At 44.5% G+C, this 17,203-nt stretch overlaps 1 protein-coding gene across 4 annotated transcripts in view; it reads left to right on the top strand.

The window, feature by feature from the left end:
* The window catches only part of SLC25A26 (solute carrier family 25 member 26), a 121,594-nt gene that overhangs the window by 94,789 nt on the left and 9,602 nt on the right, over positions 1-17,203 (top strand). For 3 of the 4 annotated variants that reach the window (XM_083493388.1, XM_083493390.1, XM_083493389.1), the window contains 3 exons: positions 3,819-3,888; positions 14,169-14,233; positions 16,210-16,283. In XM_083493388.1, coding sequence (XP_083349514.1) covers positions 3,819-3,888; positions 14,169-14,233; positions 16,210-16,283 — 209 coding nt within the window. Of the gene's footprint in view, positions 1-3,818; positions 3,889-14,168; positions 14,234-16,209; positions 16,353-17,203 lie in introns of all 4 variants that reach the window. The other variant, XR_014523122.1, reaches the window with a different exon arrangement.

The following is a 17,203-nucleotide window of genomic DNA, read 5'->3' as shown; positions in this document are numbered from 1 at the left end:
TGGTCCTATGTGAGCTGGGACTGGGCGGCAGCCCTGACACATGTGTATCTTGTTGGGCTCCGCATCTTTCCTATTATTGATGTGTTGCTGAGGCTGAGAGATTGGAACCGCCCAAGAATGGCACCCGTTGACTGATTGGGGTCTTGAACCCAAACCTCTCAGTGCCATGACACATATTTTTATATCACCAGTTCAATATAGTAGACATTAGCTGTTTTCACTGTTCGCATTCTGCTAGTTATATTAACCTTTGTCAGGAATGTATTTAAGACAAAGCAACATCTCTTATTAGAAGGGGTGTGCTTGTCCTATTGTTTGGTAGAGTGAAGCAGCCACAGAGTTTGGGATACTATGACTTGGCATCTGGTTGACCTCTGTATGAAATAAGGATGCTGAGCTAGACAAATCTGGCCTGGTCTGATCCAACAGACTCTTACTGTGTTCTAATTGTTTTTTATTATATAGTTTTTTATTATATTTTAATCATCAGGAAGGGTGCTGCCTGGATTTTCAATCACCGAAATGTCTTGGGCAGGCATCCCCAAACTCGGCCCTCCAGATGCTTTGGGACTACAACTCCCATCATCCCTAGCTAACAGGGGTGATGGGAATTGTAGTCCCAAAACATCTGGAGGGCCGAGTTTGGGGATGCCTGGTCTTGGGCCACATTTGGGCCAAGATACGTATGTGGCCAGAGCTTCTTAGGAATGCCATCCTATCACAAACCACTAGCAGTAAGAAGGGGAGAATTGCAGTAGCTGAGAGTTCTCTTATCCGGCAGGAATTACTTCATTAATGGCTTTAGTTTTCAGAACTGCAGCATGCTTATTCCCACCAGCAGAGTTAGAAAATGAGACTTCCATATATTATCATGTTATTGTCGTGATAAAGATGGGAGAACATCTCACGGGGACCTCCGCTTTCTACTTGCAGAATAGGATTATATGTGAAAGCAGTGCTTTAACGTGCAGTTTTTTTTGTAACTTCCAGAAGCTGAAAATAGTGCAAATTGGAAAAAAATAGATATTTTCCTCCTGCATTTCTCCCCAAGCAAAGCATCTAAGCATCTGTGTTCTACCTCCACTATTGGAGACAGTACAGTGGTACCTTGATTCTTGAACGCTTTGGTACTCAAACAACTTGGAACCCAAACACTGCAAACCCGGAAGTAAGTGTTCCGGTTTGCGAACTTTTTTTGGAAGCTAAGCATGCTCCGTTTTGAGTGTTATGCTTCTAATTTGACTGCCACACTTCCATTTTGAGTGTTACGCTGAGGTCTGTCTGTTTTTGCTATTCACTTTCCAATTTTGTTTTTGCAGCTCTTTTTGTTTTGTTTTTGTGAATGTGTGGAACCCAGTTCAGCTATTGACTGATTGATTGATTGATTGTGTGACCGCAGTACATGGTTTGTTGCTTTCATTTTATGGATCAGTAGTCTCGTTTTATAGTAAAATTCATGTTAAATTGCTGTTTTCGGGGTTGTTTTTAAAAGTCTGGAACGGATTAATCCGTTTTGCGTTATTTTCTATGGAAAAGTGTGCCTTGGTTTTGGAACGCTTTGGTTTTGGAACCGACTTCCGGAATGGATTAAGTCTGAGAACCAAGGTACCACTGTACGCCTCTGAATGCCAGTTAGTGGGAGGCGCAAGTGGGGGAAATGCTGTTGTGCTCAGGTCCTGCTTGTGTCTTACCCTTGAGTGTTGGAATAGTTGGGTGAATGACTTGATCCAGCAGGCTGTGCTTATATCCTCATCTTACGGGAAAACACAGCAACATGGTAAAAACAAGCAAAATAATAATATGCACCGTATTGAAAAAAATCATCCAGATCTAACCAATAAAATATGGAGCATTGAACATAAGCAGGAACCTTTTCTTTTTTTAGAGAGAGAGAGATAATCTCAAAAATGGTTGGCAATTGAAATATTTTACTTTGGGTTTTCGTAGACTTAGCCGGATGGGATGCAGCTATTATTCTATAATCTTCTCCTTCCCGTTACTCGATGCATTCATTTCCTCTCTTTCGCACATTTCACTTTGGGCTTCCCTATGAAAAGGAGGGATAGGATGGAACTTATTAGGTCATCCACGTCCAGTCTTCCAGTGTAGGATTATTCCCTGTGGTATGTTCCCAAGTGCTGTCTGCTATGGTCTATTTTTAAATGATCCGGAAAACAGGGTTTTCCCTGCTTCCCTGGGGAAGACCACACCACAATTAAGTTGGCCTTCCTGCGAGTGGATTTTATTATTTCCTCTTGGCCAACTTGAATTCTCCTTTGGCCTTCATCCCCTGGACTGCTCCGAGTTTGGCTGTAGGGTAGAGTAGTCCATTATTAATGGCTCTTGTTTTTCTCCATTTAGACTTGTTGCAAGTAGTTGCCATACACCTTAGTCATGGGTAGCCTAGTGCTTGCAGTTTAGCACAGGGAACTTGGAGCCCAACTCCAGACAGAGGCATGCTTCCATCCATGAGTGTTTGTGCTTTTTTCTCTAGCTATGGAGCAAGCTCTACTTCAGCAAGCCTTTGCTTTTCCAACTAACACATTACAGTGGTACCTCGGGTTAAGTACTTAATTCATTCCGGAGGTCCGTACTTAACCTGAAACTGTTCTTAACCTGAAGCACCACTTTAGCTAATAGGGCCTCCTGCTGCTGCTGCTGCGCCGCAGGAGCACAATTTCTGTTCTCATCCTGAAGCAAAGTTCTTAACCTGAAGCACTATTTCTGGGTTAGCGGAGTCTGTAACCTGAAGCGTCTGTAACCTGAAGCGTATGTAACCCGAGGTACCACTGTACTTGATTAAAGATTTTGCACCCTTTCCCTTTAAAACAATTTAAAAATCAACCATTGTTCTTCATGATTGCCACAAGGGCCAGACAATCATTTCTATGGTCTACGGCCATACTACCCTGAACACGCCCGATCTCGTCTGATCTCGGAAGCTAAGCAGGGTCAGGCCTGGTTAGTACTTGGATGGGAGACAAATCATTTCTATGCGCAGCCGTCCGGGGGCGTGGGGAGCAGGGGGAAGTTGTTTCACAGTTGTTACAAGGGGCAGCCCATTGATACTCTGCACAGCCGGCAATCAGATTAGAAGTTTCTGTCTAAAATGGGGGGTGGGGTAGGGGTAGAGTATAGATCCACTTCTCAAAGAAATGTACATCTCTGGGTTCAAAACGTAGCTGCAAGCTCAAAGGGTTGCCTCGGTCATACTTCCACATCTGTAAAATGGGAGTTTTATGACCTACATCATAGTCAATAAGGCCACTCTTGTTAGTGGTACCTGTGTTGTTCACTTTGGTTTCAAGACTGGGCAATTTAGCAGTGGGTGACAAAATGCTGTTGCTGCTGCCCCTCTCAGCAGCTTGAGGACACTGTGTCTGGGTATGAAGTAACACAACGGGAAGCCATTTGGAAATGTTTTTTGTTTGGCATGTACATATGGATTGGAACTCACTCCTGATATTTTTCCAGGGTTCTTTTTGCATTGCTTTATCTTCCCAAGAGGAAGAAAGATTCAGGCTGTATCTGTAAAATTGCATTGCTCCAGGCTGAAATGAATATGTACTTAACTCTCTGCAAACATGCCTTCGCTCTTGCTGTTCCATTTATCTTTCCCAGACCATCTACTTTTTTTGAGCACATAAGGTCCTTCAGTATGTGTATGTGTATGTGACTTATCACATAATTGAAAATGCCACAAACAGCTCTTTAAAACTCCTGTTTCCACCCCCCCCCCAAGTTAACGAGGAAGAGGAAGACCCGGCAGATATACTAATTTTTAATAACTTTCTCCTCTCCTATCTCTTTAAACACAGGATCTCTGGTCATGGAAGCAAGGACACGTGGTCGATTCTTGGCAGTCTGCAGTCTGTGGAGCTTTTGCAGGTGCAAAGGATTATATGTTATCCTGGGAAATGCTAAAGAAGAAAGGAAGGGAGGAGGGAAAATGTGCAAATCTATTAAGGCGAGCAGCACAGCAGCATTCTTTTATAATTCCAGTTTGTTTAGAGCAAAGAAAATGGATCTTGCTGTGCGTGGAAGAGGGGGAAAGAAAGGGAAGCACAAAAAAGGTGAGGTTAGGGAACCCAGGAAAGGGTGTCTGTTTGAAAGACAGCCAATTTGTTTTTAACAAATTTCTGTTATTGAACAAACAGTCCCTGTCAGTCAAGCTCTGGGATTATCCAGAGGTTGAGTTGTAAAACCCTCGGCGCGAAGAGACTGCGTTTGGGTGCGGGTTGTGCAGCTGTCTGCCCTGAGCTCCTCTTGAGGGTTTTCAATAAGGGCCCATGATTCACTGTTCATGTGACAGCTCTGACAGCACTCTAGATTAAGTAGAGTCAGGAGAACAGAATGTCTAAATGCAGCAGCCTGCAGGCGGAAACTTTCCACGGAGGAGAACCGGAGGCTGAAACATCTGGGCAGTCTCCGGACACTATCCCTGGAATGAAGAGTGGCAGGACGTGCTCTTGGACGATTTATTGCAAAACAAGCTGGAAGTTAATTGAATTCTTAAAGAGCCACCTTGCCTTATTCTAACAGCCTGCTTTAAAATAACTTCCTTTAAGATGTCACAAGTGGCTCATCCCACACGTCTGACAAGGAGCAGGGAGGGGGAGCTTAATGGTCTGATAGAAATCTCAGGTTAGTGGCTGCTAAGGGTGGACTGGCAAAAATCTTCTTTCCAGAGTGTGTACAGTGCGAGGGTCCAAAGTGGTCATGGTGAATAGGAGTTACAGTGGCACTTTTGGATTGGCCCAAAGTAAAGTAGACACCATTAAATACATATACATTTATATAGATTGGCCTGTTTATGATAAATTAAAAAATAAAAGGTTGTCTTTTTCCAAGGTATGCAGTGGAACCATGGAAATAGCCATTTAAATGAGTTGGTAACCTACCCATACAGTTTAGGACAACATGTGGCAGCCTATTTTAGAAAATCCCTCGTCTGTCTGTCCGTTCCCCATGGTATTACAGTAAAAGGTAAAGGTACCCTTGACTGTTAGGTCCAGTCGCAGATGACTCTGGAGTTGCGTGCTCGTCTCGCTCTATAGGCCGAGGGAGCCAGCGTTTGTCCGCAGACAGTTTCGGGTCATGTGGCCAGCATGACTAAGCCGCTTCTGGCGAACCAGAGCAGCACATGGAAACGCCATTTACCCTCCCGCCGCAGCGGTACCTATTTATCTACTTGCACTTTTGGTGTGCTTTCGAACTGCTAGGTTGGCAGGAGCAGGGACCGAGCAACGGGAGCTCACCCCATCGTGGGGATTCGAACTGCTGACCTTCTGATCAGCAAGCCCTAAGCTCTGTGGTTTAGACCACAGCACCACACTCGCATCCCCTTGGTATTACAGTATTTCATTCCAAATCCTTACTGTTGCTGCTTCTGTATACTCAGACCGCATTCCTGTGGTGCTCTCCTTTAATGTGGACATATGTTTTATTGAAATTAGAAGGCCTTCTTTCCTTTTTAACATGTTTAGAATACAGTGTCTGTGCTTTGTTTCCTGCAGTCAAGTCGTCCCTTTATTCCACTTCTTGAACCCTGCTGCTTATCTAGCTGTCATGGTGTCTTGCATCCAGGAATGCTAGGCCCCCCTTTCTGCTTCGAACCATTGCCACCATCGTCTGCTTCATTTCCAATTTCTTCAGTTCCTTCAGGTTACCTACTACATGTGACACCTCTATTTGGGCAGTTCTACTTGTTGTTGGTAGTTACATGCCCTTTCTGGCTATTGCCACTTCGATTCCCTTCTTCCCATTTTATAATTATTGGGATTGCCCCTGAAAACAGCCACCTTTGTACTTGTTTGCTTTACTGGCCGAGGGAGCCGATGCTTGTCTGCAGTTTTTCTGGGTCATGTGGCCAGCATGACTAAGCTGCTTTTGGCAAAACCAGAGCAGCGCATGGAAACGCCGTTTACCTTCCCACCGGAGAGGTACCTATTTATCTACTTGCACTTTGGCGTGCTTTCGAACTGGTAGGTTGGCAGGAGCTGGGACCGAGCAATGGGAGCTCACCCTGTTGTGGGGATTTGAATCACCGACCTTCCAATCGGCAAGCCCTAGGCTCTGTGGTTTAGACCACAGTGCCACCCGCATCCCTTTGTACTTGTTTATAGTCATATTAATATCAGTTCACTTGGTTCTGCTGGGTTTTTTTGTTTTTTGTTTGTCTTAGTATTGTTTTGTTTCCACTGGAGCAACTCCACTAGTGTTTGGAGGCATTTGAAAGTAGCTGATCTGAGACAGTTCTCAACATTTGTGTGTGTTTGTGTGGATGATATTTTTTTGAGATTTCCTCCACAACCTCAAAAACTTGAGTAAATATGTCTTGTGTCTGAGTTGCTTATTCAGACACTATATACTGAATTGCGCTTGGAATCATTAGCAGTAATATTCATGTGCTTTCTTGCCTTGAAAGAACCATCCTCTGTAAATAGACACTGGTGTAGGGTCATAGCTCAGTGTGACATGTGGAGTGGTGGCCTAGGGGTATTCTGGGCCCCTTCTGTGAATTTTCAGCTTTCATTGAAAGAAAAAGGTATTTAGTTCTGTTACTTGGAAAGATATAAGGAAAATTCTACAGGTAATGTTTTACCTTTTTGCTTTCCACATCCTGACAAGCACTAGGCATTTCACATTTGTTAAATAACATCAAATGTCACCAATATTTCAGACAATAAAATTATGTTAAATGTAACCTCAAGCCTCAGCTTTCATTCTGATTTTGTTTCAAGGCTCCGCCATTATTTTCTGGTCTCAGAAGTGGGGAAAGGAACATTTTTGGCTGTCATTTTGCATTACGCCTGCCATTTTGAAACCAGACCACATGCTGAATATTCTGTAGCACTTTCCCAAGCCTATAGGATCAGCAAACAGTTTCAGTATGATTTTTGTTTATAGTCTCCTTGCAAACCTGTGGATGATTGGATACCGTTCTGACCATTTTCCATTGACGCCACACTCCCCCAATATTCTTTCTCACTATAAATATCTGGCTAAGGACCTTTGAGATTTTGTAAGGGCTTCCCGGTACGTCTTGTGGAAAGTGCTGTGTTATGTGCATGAAGTTGTGTAGATGTTACTTTCTTAAAGGTTAGCTGGGAGGCAGGCATCACCTGTGCTCTCTGCCAGAATGCTGTGGCCCCAGCAGCTGTCCATGGATTCCAGGTGCTGGATCAGGCCATAGCCTGCCTGATTGGCACATAAATCAGGACGTGTTTGGTGTGGGGTTGGCTTCTTTTAACGCCAAATGAGATGTGCTGGCGATGGGGACTCAACCATCTCCCATGTTATCTTCTCATGCCCCCACAAATTCAGGCACTGTCCTAGCTGCAATTCCAGAACTGGACCAATCTGAAGGCTGAAATGGTGGGGTGTGAGGGATTGCTTTAAAGTGGGAGAATGGAGAAGCAGTGCTCTGTTCCTCTCTTGATGCAGAAGCAGACCCCTTGCTTTATGTGACTCTCCTGCCCACGTGTAGCTTTGCCATACTCTAAATCTAGAATTTGTACCCATAGGCTCAGAGACAGTGCTCTCTTGACTTCCAGTGCAAGGGCTGTTGCATTAATGTAAGAGTGAGAGTCAAGGATGTGCAAAATGAAATCTGGCGAACGGGACATAGCAATCTGAAGCACAGTGAGCCACAAGAATGACACCAGCTTCCTGCTCCTCCTTTTGCACAGGCCATTCAGCTAGTGCAACTAGTACAATGTTGAGGGGACTTCAGCATTAGAGGTGCCTTGAATTCCTCCCTAACAGACTTGCTATGTCCCCCTCAGGATTAACTTGACCTGTTGGTTTCCTACTGCTTACACAAGACAAAGAGGTGCTACCAAGATGGGAGCGTGGTATGACCTGTGTGGAAAGTCCTTTCTGGATTTGAAATGATGCCTTTCCAAATTACTTCCTGAAGCAGTTGGAATGTATATTAATGGTTTCTTAGCAACAAGCCAGATTCCCCACCTATCTCCACTTTCATGTCCCCGTGGAACAAATTCCAGACTGTCCCAATCTTTTCATATGTTTTGGAAGACGGGGGGGGGGGGCGGGGGAGGCGGTACCTCCTTTGTTTTGTTTTGTTTTGTTTTAGTTGGGTTAGATCCTTGTTGATCCCCTTTTCCCCTCTGACACATCCAGCTCCTTCAAACGCAACATGTCTATAGCATTTGTGGAGAGGAAAAGTGCATACACCCGCACGCCAATATAAAACCATACGTAAACATTATGGTTTATAAGCATAAAGTAAGTCAAACCATTGCATGAGAGTTATTTACATTTATCACCGTGTTGCAGGTCTCTTGGAAGGAAAATAAAAGTTTATAAGCCCAAGCCGCTAGCCAATCCTTAATCACGGCTATGTTGCCAATACCACAAAGGCTGTATTCAGACACTATAACTGTCTGAGACTCCCTAGCTGCTCATGTTCTTTGCGTTACCACAAAATTTACTTAAAGCCTTTTAGAGGTCAGAGGAGAGAAAAAACATTAAACACGATAAACACAGCCTTCTGTTTTGAACTGTTGTGTTAACCAAGAAAAAATACTGGATCCTTCCCCCGCCCCCTAATCGTAATGTTGTCTACTTGGCAGAGGGAAAACAAACATTAGTGTTAAGTTAAATGGCCAACACTATATTTTTGTGTAAATGCTTGCAAAATTGCAGTGGTGGTTGAAGTAAACTTTCTACGATGCTTTACAGCGCAGTGCTAACCATGTCTACTCAGAAGTGTGTCTCATTGAATTTAATGGGGCTTGCTCCCAGGTGAGTGGGGTTTCGATAGCAGCCTCAGCTGTTTGCAATGTATTTCCTGGGGCCAGCTGATTATCTTTGCTCACGGGTCTAGGAATACAGCACATCTTCTCTAAAGCCATAAACTAAAAGACCTCAAATGTTGTAACTTTCTCTCTTCCCTGCTCTGCTTGTGAATGGTCAGCAGCAACTCACAGCTGCTGGTGAGAGACTTTTGTCTTATACAGTAAGGGAATTGTTTTGTTTACTTGCTGAAGGAAGTCAGGATACTTTGAAATACTGTTTTCCCAGAGGGTTTTGTTTTGGTACTCTGTCCTTGGCATTAGGCAGCTCAACAGGTGGGGGTGATTGATCCAGTCCATCTTGGCATATCTTACAGTGCACAAGATCTATGGCGTTACTTTGATGCATTCGGAGAAATTACCGTGTTAAAACCTGTTGTCTTCCCTGCTTCGTGCTGCCATCTGCCTTTATTAATCACGGGCATCTTTGTCGAGGCAAAAATGTATCGGAAGTGAAGACTGAGAAGAGTACAATGCTAGCGAAGGCTTTTTTGTGCAATAAACCTGGACAGCAGCCTTGGTTTCCCTTTCTGATCTAATTAGCTCTGACAAGTTTACAGTGGTGCGTTTTGAGAGTCTCCTTGCCCATACAAGGTATAAAGGCAATGATGAAATCTTCTTTTAGAACTGACTCGTTACAGATGCCCAAGACGGTTCTTCCAAACCTAAATTGGTTAAATCGTTGCAGATGAAATGCCCCATCCTGAGATTTCTTCCTTCTATTATGAGTTGAATCTTCCTTTTATAGACTAGCCATATCTGCTGACTAACTGATTGCATGTCCTAAGGATGCCATGCAGCTATTCTTATGGAATGTGAGCTTTCAGTCTGATCCACAACCAAGTGCAGGTGGAGATATTGCTCTGCTCTCGTTCTAGGAATCTCAAAAGAGTGGGGTGTCTCAAAGTGTGGGGTGTATCTCCACAGCTGCACTGTGGCGTGGTGTCAGGTGTCCTGACAGAGTCTGCTCAGGAAGACAGACAGGTTACGCATCAGATTTAGGAGGGGGGAGACCCTCCTTACCTAGAATTGTTGTTTGTTGGTTTTCTCCCCCCACCATATGTTTTTATTACAGTATTTTTCACGAGTAACAAAAGTACATACATTCACGTTGAGACATTATTGTTATCGGCAGTATGGGGTTGAGGCGGAAAGAGAAGTGTGGAGAGTAAGGGGAGGAAATAGTAAAAAGGGGTGGGGAGACAGTAATCTTTCATTGTTTTACATTATATATGAGTGGATCTTTTGTGCCAGCAACACGCGAGTAGCAGTGTTAGAAAATGAGATATGAAAGCTAGGAGCTAAATGGCACCTTAAACCTAGGGTACGGGCGCAACGATGGAATGTCTAGGTGGGCTTTTTCAATAAGAAGAATACAAAGCTGAAAATGAATGAACTAAAACATTATGTTCATTTTTCACGTGCTCTAGTCCTTCCCCTGCCCACCCTCCTAATATTCTTAAGACAGTCTTTTCTCCAGTCTTCAGAGAGTAGCCAGAAGTGGGGAGGCAGGAAAAGGTCCTCCTTTGCTTCCACTCTGCAGTTTAAATCTGAAATCTTAGGCACAGTTCTGCACCCAGAGCTCAGAAACTGCTCGCGCTAATGAAATTCCCTGTCGCAAAATGCATCTAGAAAAATGGGAGTTTTAAACACTGGTGGGTCGGTATTTTATTTTTGCTGGTGAAGTGAGAGACCAGAGGGCCCAGGGCATGGTTGGTTGTAGTTAATTGGTTGCAGTGTGATTTGTGTGTTGATTCCAGATGGGTGGAATTTCATTCAGATTATGGCAATCTGTTAATAATTAAGTATATGATACCTTGATATTAGCTGATAATTTTTCAATATGTTTGTTCTTCTGGTTTGTTGATCTACCAAAGGCTCTCTTCGTTTCTGTGCTCATTGGAGTCCTTTTGAGCTCACCTTTTGCTGCCATCTTGCCTCCGGTCACGTAGGGATCTTATGAAAACTCTGAAGTGCCCATCCACCCCTTTCGCTGCAGAATCTAGAATTAGTGCATCCTCTCCGATGTGCAGATGTCATTGCTCAGTATCCACAGTCCCTAAGGGGTGGAATCTGCTGTGCCAAGAGCCGTGGTGGTGCAGGCTGCGTAGCACAGCAAAACAATTGGGTCACACCAGTGCATAGTTATAGCAACACTTGGTGGTCACACTGCTGCCATGTTCTGAAGTCAAAGCAAGGGGCAAAACAAAATACGCTGTCGTTTGACAATGCCACTTCCTCTGAAGTCATACCTTGAGTGCAGTTGGAGGGAAATGCTGGTATCTCTCTTCCCCATCCGCTAGCTAGATAAATTACGATGCTTGCATATGTGATTCCTCCAGTTTCTGTTTATAACATAAAGACTGGGAGCAGTACCCAACTAAGTAACTGTCCACTGGCCCTACACCACCCCCAAATCTGCACAGTGCAGGTTAGGGGAACCTCCAGAACATCTTTATGGGACATTCAGCTAAGCGGAGAGCAGATAATGTTTTGTTGTGCAAGGAGAAATTCTTGCACTGGCAGATTGTTCCCCTTAGCAGTACTTTGAATACAACCCCAGGAACTGGTGATTGTGGACTTCTTGTCAGTTCCCTGATCCTCTGATACACGTAAACTGGATTATCCGCAGCGTCATGGAAACCCAGGGTCTGAGCTCAGTTGACCATGTTCCATGCATGTTGGCTACATGAGCTGCATTTCATTGCTCCGTACAGTTTGTTTTACCTGTTTGAAGGTGGAAACTTGAGTGTATGAAGCTTGCAAGACCAGGAACCCTTCCAGGTTTGCTCAAAGCCTAGTTCGGGTTGAAAAATGCTTTTTCAATCACTTCCAGATTTAAATATCTGTCTCCTGCCTACACTTTGGAAAAGAACAAGCTTTCTATATTCCATAAAACTGGGAGGAAAAGACAACTATTTATAGCTACTTCCCAAGACAATGCTCTGGGCTGGACCTTTTGGAACATGTACTCTGACCTTGGCTCTGAATTTTCTGCACACTCCTTAGAAAGGATCTCGCTTTTTTAACCGCTCACTGCTTTTCTCCTCTGTCCTTTTGTTCATTACCTCTCGCCCGTTTAATAGCTTGCGCTTTGGTACCGCACTGCTTGGGTGACACAGCCAAGAATTCATCCCCTTGGTTCTGAACATCCTGGCATGCATTGCGTTACCTTTGGTTTGGGAGAGGTGGTGCTATTGCTGTGGGAGAAACAACCCACTTCTCTCGGCACTGTGCTGTTTCTTGCAGCCAGAAGCGTGATCTGTGTTCCTGGCATCATGCTACATGTTTTTTATGGGAAGGGCTCCGGACCGCAATACCTCAAGGGCTCCTCTTTCCATATGAACTTACTCAGACCCTGAGATCATCTTCTATGGCCCTTCTTCTTGTGTCTCCTCCATGAGTGGTCCAGAGGGTAGCAACACAAGAACAGGCCTTTTCTGTGGTGGCTCCCTGTTTGTGGAATACTCTCCCCAGGGAGGTTCATCTGGAACCTTCATTATACATCTTTAGGCACAAGGCAAAAATGTTTCTAAGATGGGCTTGATGTAATGTGTTCTCTGCCTCTCCACAGCTTCTGGGGTTAGCCTAGCTGTATGGGTGGCTGCAGTGGTTAAATCTCTGGTTGCCACAGGCTCTTCTCCTTTCCTAGAAGTTTATGCCTCCTGTTTATGCTCTCCTGTGCCCCACCCAGAGGGGACCTGCCTCACTGCTGTTTTTCTTTCAACACATCCAGTTGTGTCAGGAACAAAGCAGCAGTAAATCACACTGAACACATTGGAGTTAACTCTTTCTTAGCAAAAACAGAATCTGCACAGAAGTGCCAGGCCTAATGAGCACAGCAACTCATCTCCGGCAAGTCTTGACCCCATGAAGAAGTTACTGAGACTGAAGGTCCATGCCTCCCCACTAAGTCCCCTGCTCTCCAGGGGTTTTCCTAAGCAATCTGAGACTGTGCCTGCATGAAGCTAACTTCTCCACACTCTTCATGCCCCTGCTGGTTCTGGGATGGGGAGCTTGTGGCAGCAGGAGAGGGAGACACCTGTGCCTCTTCACCAGCCAGACTCATCTCTGCCTCTTGGCCTCCCTCCTCTCCTGCTTCCGCTTCTGCCTCTGAATCTCTGCCCTACTCCTTCTCACTAGGCCCTGTTTACCCCTTCAGCTTCTGACACCTCCTCCTCCCAGGCTTCTGTCTCTTCTTCCTGTGGCCCCTCATTGTTGTCCCACCACCAATTCCCAGGCCCTGAGTCTTCTTCTCTTGGTGGTTCCCCAGCTGGTTCCTCCCACCATTGCTCTGCGTCCAACCAGTCTTTGGCAGATTGCTTTACCCATATGTTTGAGCTGAGTTCTAACAAAACACTGCTAGGACAGTCTTCCGATCCCTATAACTGCTGAGTGCTATCTACACCGGTCAATGATGTGGTACCTTGTCCCCGGCTCATTGCAGAAAGGTTTCTGCTATTTCCTGCTGCTTACTTGGCTGCTCTAATGATAGCCCCAGTCCATGAATGTACACATTTGGATGTCCGTAAATGGAGGAAGCATCAGCTGATTAGGGAGAGACAGAGTTGGGGTTGTGAACTTCTAGTTGGTACCTTGTGCCCTCTAAACCTGGGGCCATAGCTCAATGGTAGAGCACATGGTTTGCATGCAGAAAGTCCCAGATTCAATCACTGGAATCTGCAGATCAGGTAGCAGGTGATGGAACAGCTTCTCCCCTGCCAGAAACCCTGGAGAGATACTGCCAGTCAGAGTAGACAACACTGGGTTAGATGGACAGATTAGTAGAAAGCAGCATCTGCTGGGTTGTGGCCAACCAAGAGTAGATCCTCTGAAATTAATAGATCTAAGTTAATCATTCCCATTCATTCCAATGATTCTACTCTGAGTAGGATTAACATGGGATTCAGCCATATGTTTTCAAGTGACAGCTCTAGAGTCCTGTCCCTGGGAGTACTGGGCAAAAATAAATTGAAATCAGAAATCAGCTTGAAGGAGAGCACTGTTTGCCCATGGTAACACTGATGTCATGGATGCTTTAGCATTGCAGGGGGTTGGACTAGATGATCCCCGGGGTCCCTCCCGATGCTACAATTCTACGATTCTTTGTCGGCTCCAAAGAAAGGAGTCTGAACAAATGGTTTTTAAAATAAATGTGTTGCAAATGATCCCGCAATCCAACAAGACTGTGGCTTCAGACAACCTGTGCCCAGATTCTGAAGTGAGAAACAAGCTGTAAGCATTAATAATGAAGTGGTTTTGGCAGAAGCTGTGGGAACTATGGGGCTGTGTAGCATGCATATTTAACAAACAAAGTCTTGCTTGTGTTCGGCATTTTTATATGCTCAGGTGGATTTGCAGCTGCAGTCACCACCCCTCTGGATGTAGCCAAGACAAGAATTATGCTGGCAAAGGTAAGAGCTCGGAGAACAGTGCAAGGCTGATTGACAGGTTTGCAGGTTAATAGCACTGGGGCGTTTGCGTAGTAGCAACAAAATCAAACCCAGCACCTTCTAAGGGTTTCTTTTCTTCCATTTTAAGTTTGGGGTCTCCGTCTCTCCAACTCTGGTGCCCCTTTTTCTGGCTTTCCCTGCCACCTCTCGTTTCTTTTCCCACTCAGCTGCTGCTGCTCCCCAAAGGGCTTCCCCCGTTGGTGCTTATTAACTGATCTATTAATTTAGATTTATAGGCTTGGCTCGTTCCTGTAACTCGGGGCTGGCAACTGCTTCCCCTAATCCCATTTATCCTTGAGTCAATACACCGAGGTGGACCAGTGTTATTCCTGTTTTTCAAGTGAGAAGCAGAGACTGAGTGATGGTGGCTTGCCCAAAGCTGTGCTGCATTAGGCTGGGATTCAAGCCCAGATCTCTCCCAGGTCCTATCATGCCACTCTGCCCATCTGAGCCTGACACCTCTTTTTTCTAGACCTAATTGAGAAAAATAGCCTTAGCACTGTGCTCCCACAGCACTTCATTCTAAGCACCAGGATCTTGCACTTCAACAAAAGAGAGACAAAGTGGACATGTGCATTATTTGCCAGTGTGGTGTAGTGGTTAAGAGTGGTAGTCCCGTAATCTGGTGAACCGGGTTCGCTTCCCCGCTCCTCCACATGCAGCTGCTGGGTGACCTTGGGCCAGTCACACTTCTCTGAAGTCTCTCAGCCCCACTCACCTCACAGAGTGTTTGTTGTGGGGGAGGAAGGGAAAGGAGAATATTAGCTGCTTTGAGACTCCTTCGGGTAGTGATAAAGCGGGGTATCAAATCCAAACTCCAATAATAATAATAATAATAATAATAATAATAATAATAATAATAATAAATGACTTCATCTGAAACCAGTGTGACATGCTGGTAAGAGTGTTGGTCTAGGACTGAGGAGACCTGGGTTCAAATCAGCACTCAGCTATGACACTCAAAGACCAGTCAGCATCTCCTGACCTACCTCACAGGGTAAAATGGGGGGTGGGAGGTGGGGAGAACCTGTCACGCTGAGGAAGGGAAAACTTAAACATGTTGCAGAGTTCCCCAAAAATAGACCAGAGGCGATTGTACTTCATCCAGCAGAGCTTTACTGCTATTGAAGGCAAATGAGCATAATGGTCACAAATCCAATACATATAGGATTGGCACAGTCCATAAAAAAATCCAGTTGCAGCACTTACAATAAAACTTATAATACTTATAAGATGAAACCTTCACACTACGTACGGAACAGAACAGAACAGAACACCAGAACAAAGAGACAGTAAGCTCAGGCTCCTTTTGGCCTTACTATTATAGTTAGCATGACCTTGACAGAAAGATAACAGAACCAGTTTAAATCAGCTGTACTCAGCTTCTCAGAAGGAATAACCCAAACAAGAACCTTCTGCCTGTTTCTTTCACATAGAAAGAAACCTTCCAGAACACTCCTGAATTAAGCAGAACAGGAAAGATCTCTACACATCAGATCAATACTTACTGAACTACGAACTGCAAACTGACAGAACCATGTACAGCACCTAGAGTTTTTTGGAGGGAAGGTGTGACACATAAATGAAAATAAATAAACAAGCCAGCTTGGGAGCAGACCTTTGTCTTGGAAGAAGTACCTTGACTTGCAACTCTTAGATTCAGTCCTTCATGGATGTGTGGTGTGGAGAAGATGCCCACCCGCCAAATGCAGTTGAAGTGGAATGACATAAAAAGGAAACCAGCAGTCATTCCATATCTATGGAGCACAGTGGTAGTTCATGCGCCTTGCATGCACAACTTATCAATTTAAAGGGCTGCAAAAGACCTTTGCCTGAGACTTTGGAGTAGAGGTAGACGGTAGTGTGCAAGACATCCCAGTGGTCTAACCTGATATGAGGCAGCTTCAAATGTTTATCTGTGTGCTTCTTCTATACAGACCGGCTCCAGAACCGCAAGTGGAAATGTGCTGTCGGCTCTGCATCAAGTATGGAGGACCCAAGGGATTTCTGGGTAAGGATGGACTGGACACAGGGGAAATGTCTCAGCATGTAGCATTTGAAAATGCTGCCTGGGAAGAAGGTGGGTTTCACTTGTAACACTGGGGGCCTTTATATTTTGCTGCAGAAAGGCACCCCCCCTCTGTTTAATGTTTTCATCTGTGCTGCTTGGTGACAGATAAGTTGTAAGAGGAATGAGTGAAACTTAAATTAGTACTTTTCAAGCCAGGTGTGCAGCAGGCACAGCACTAGAGCAAAATGTGGGCAAACAAGAAAGATTCAGTTGTTTTTATTGTTCAACAACGTACACAAAGTAGTAATAATAATAAAGAATACTTGACGAGAAGTAGGGGAGGAAGGAAGACCCAACAGATCGACAGAACAAATATTATGTGGCTAGTATTTGTTTTGAAGAGGGTTACTTGAAAAATAAATAAATCAGTGTTTTGCAGTGGCCCAAAGGGTTTCCATGGAGTTGTGATCAGCAAAGCGGGGTATGGGTTCAAATTCTAGCTTGGATTAGTGAGTTTATATTTAATAGGTTTAGTATAATAACATACTACAGCGGCTCCATAATCTTTGCTTGTCATTTGCACCCTGTTTGTATATTTATATGTATTATGGTTTACTTGTAGGTTTAGTAGTTCAGGGGGTTAAAAGGAGAAGACCCCGAATAGCCTTTCTTTCCAGCTGCCTCCTTTCTTTCAATCAGTAATCGCCCTCTGCTTTGCAAAACTTACCGAGTAATAACAGTCTTTTCTTTCTATCCTCTCTGCCAGAGAATAAGTAATGGGGTTGATATTAGGCTTCACTCTAAAAACAAATAGAAAGCTGGAAAAAAAGGAGGAAATGCTAATAATCATTCTGGAACAGGCCTGCTTGCAAGCTTCTGTGGAGGCAAAGGTTTGTTGAATTAGAAGAACCTCAGAGATT

Source organism: Podarcis liolepis (assembly GCF_965112155.1).
Source record: "Podarcis liolepis genome assembly, chromosome: 2".
Classification (NCBI taxonomy): domain Eukaryota; kingdom Metazoa; phylum Chordata; class Lepidosauria; order Squamata; family Lacertidae; genus Podarcis; species Podarcis liolepis.
This window is presented reverse-complemented; position numbering and strand designations above follow the sequence as displayed.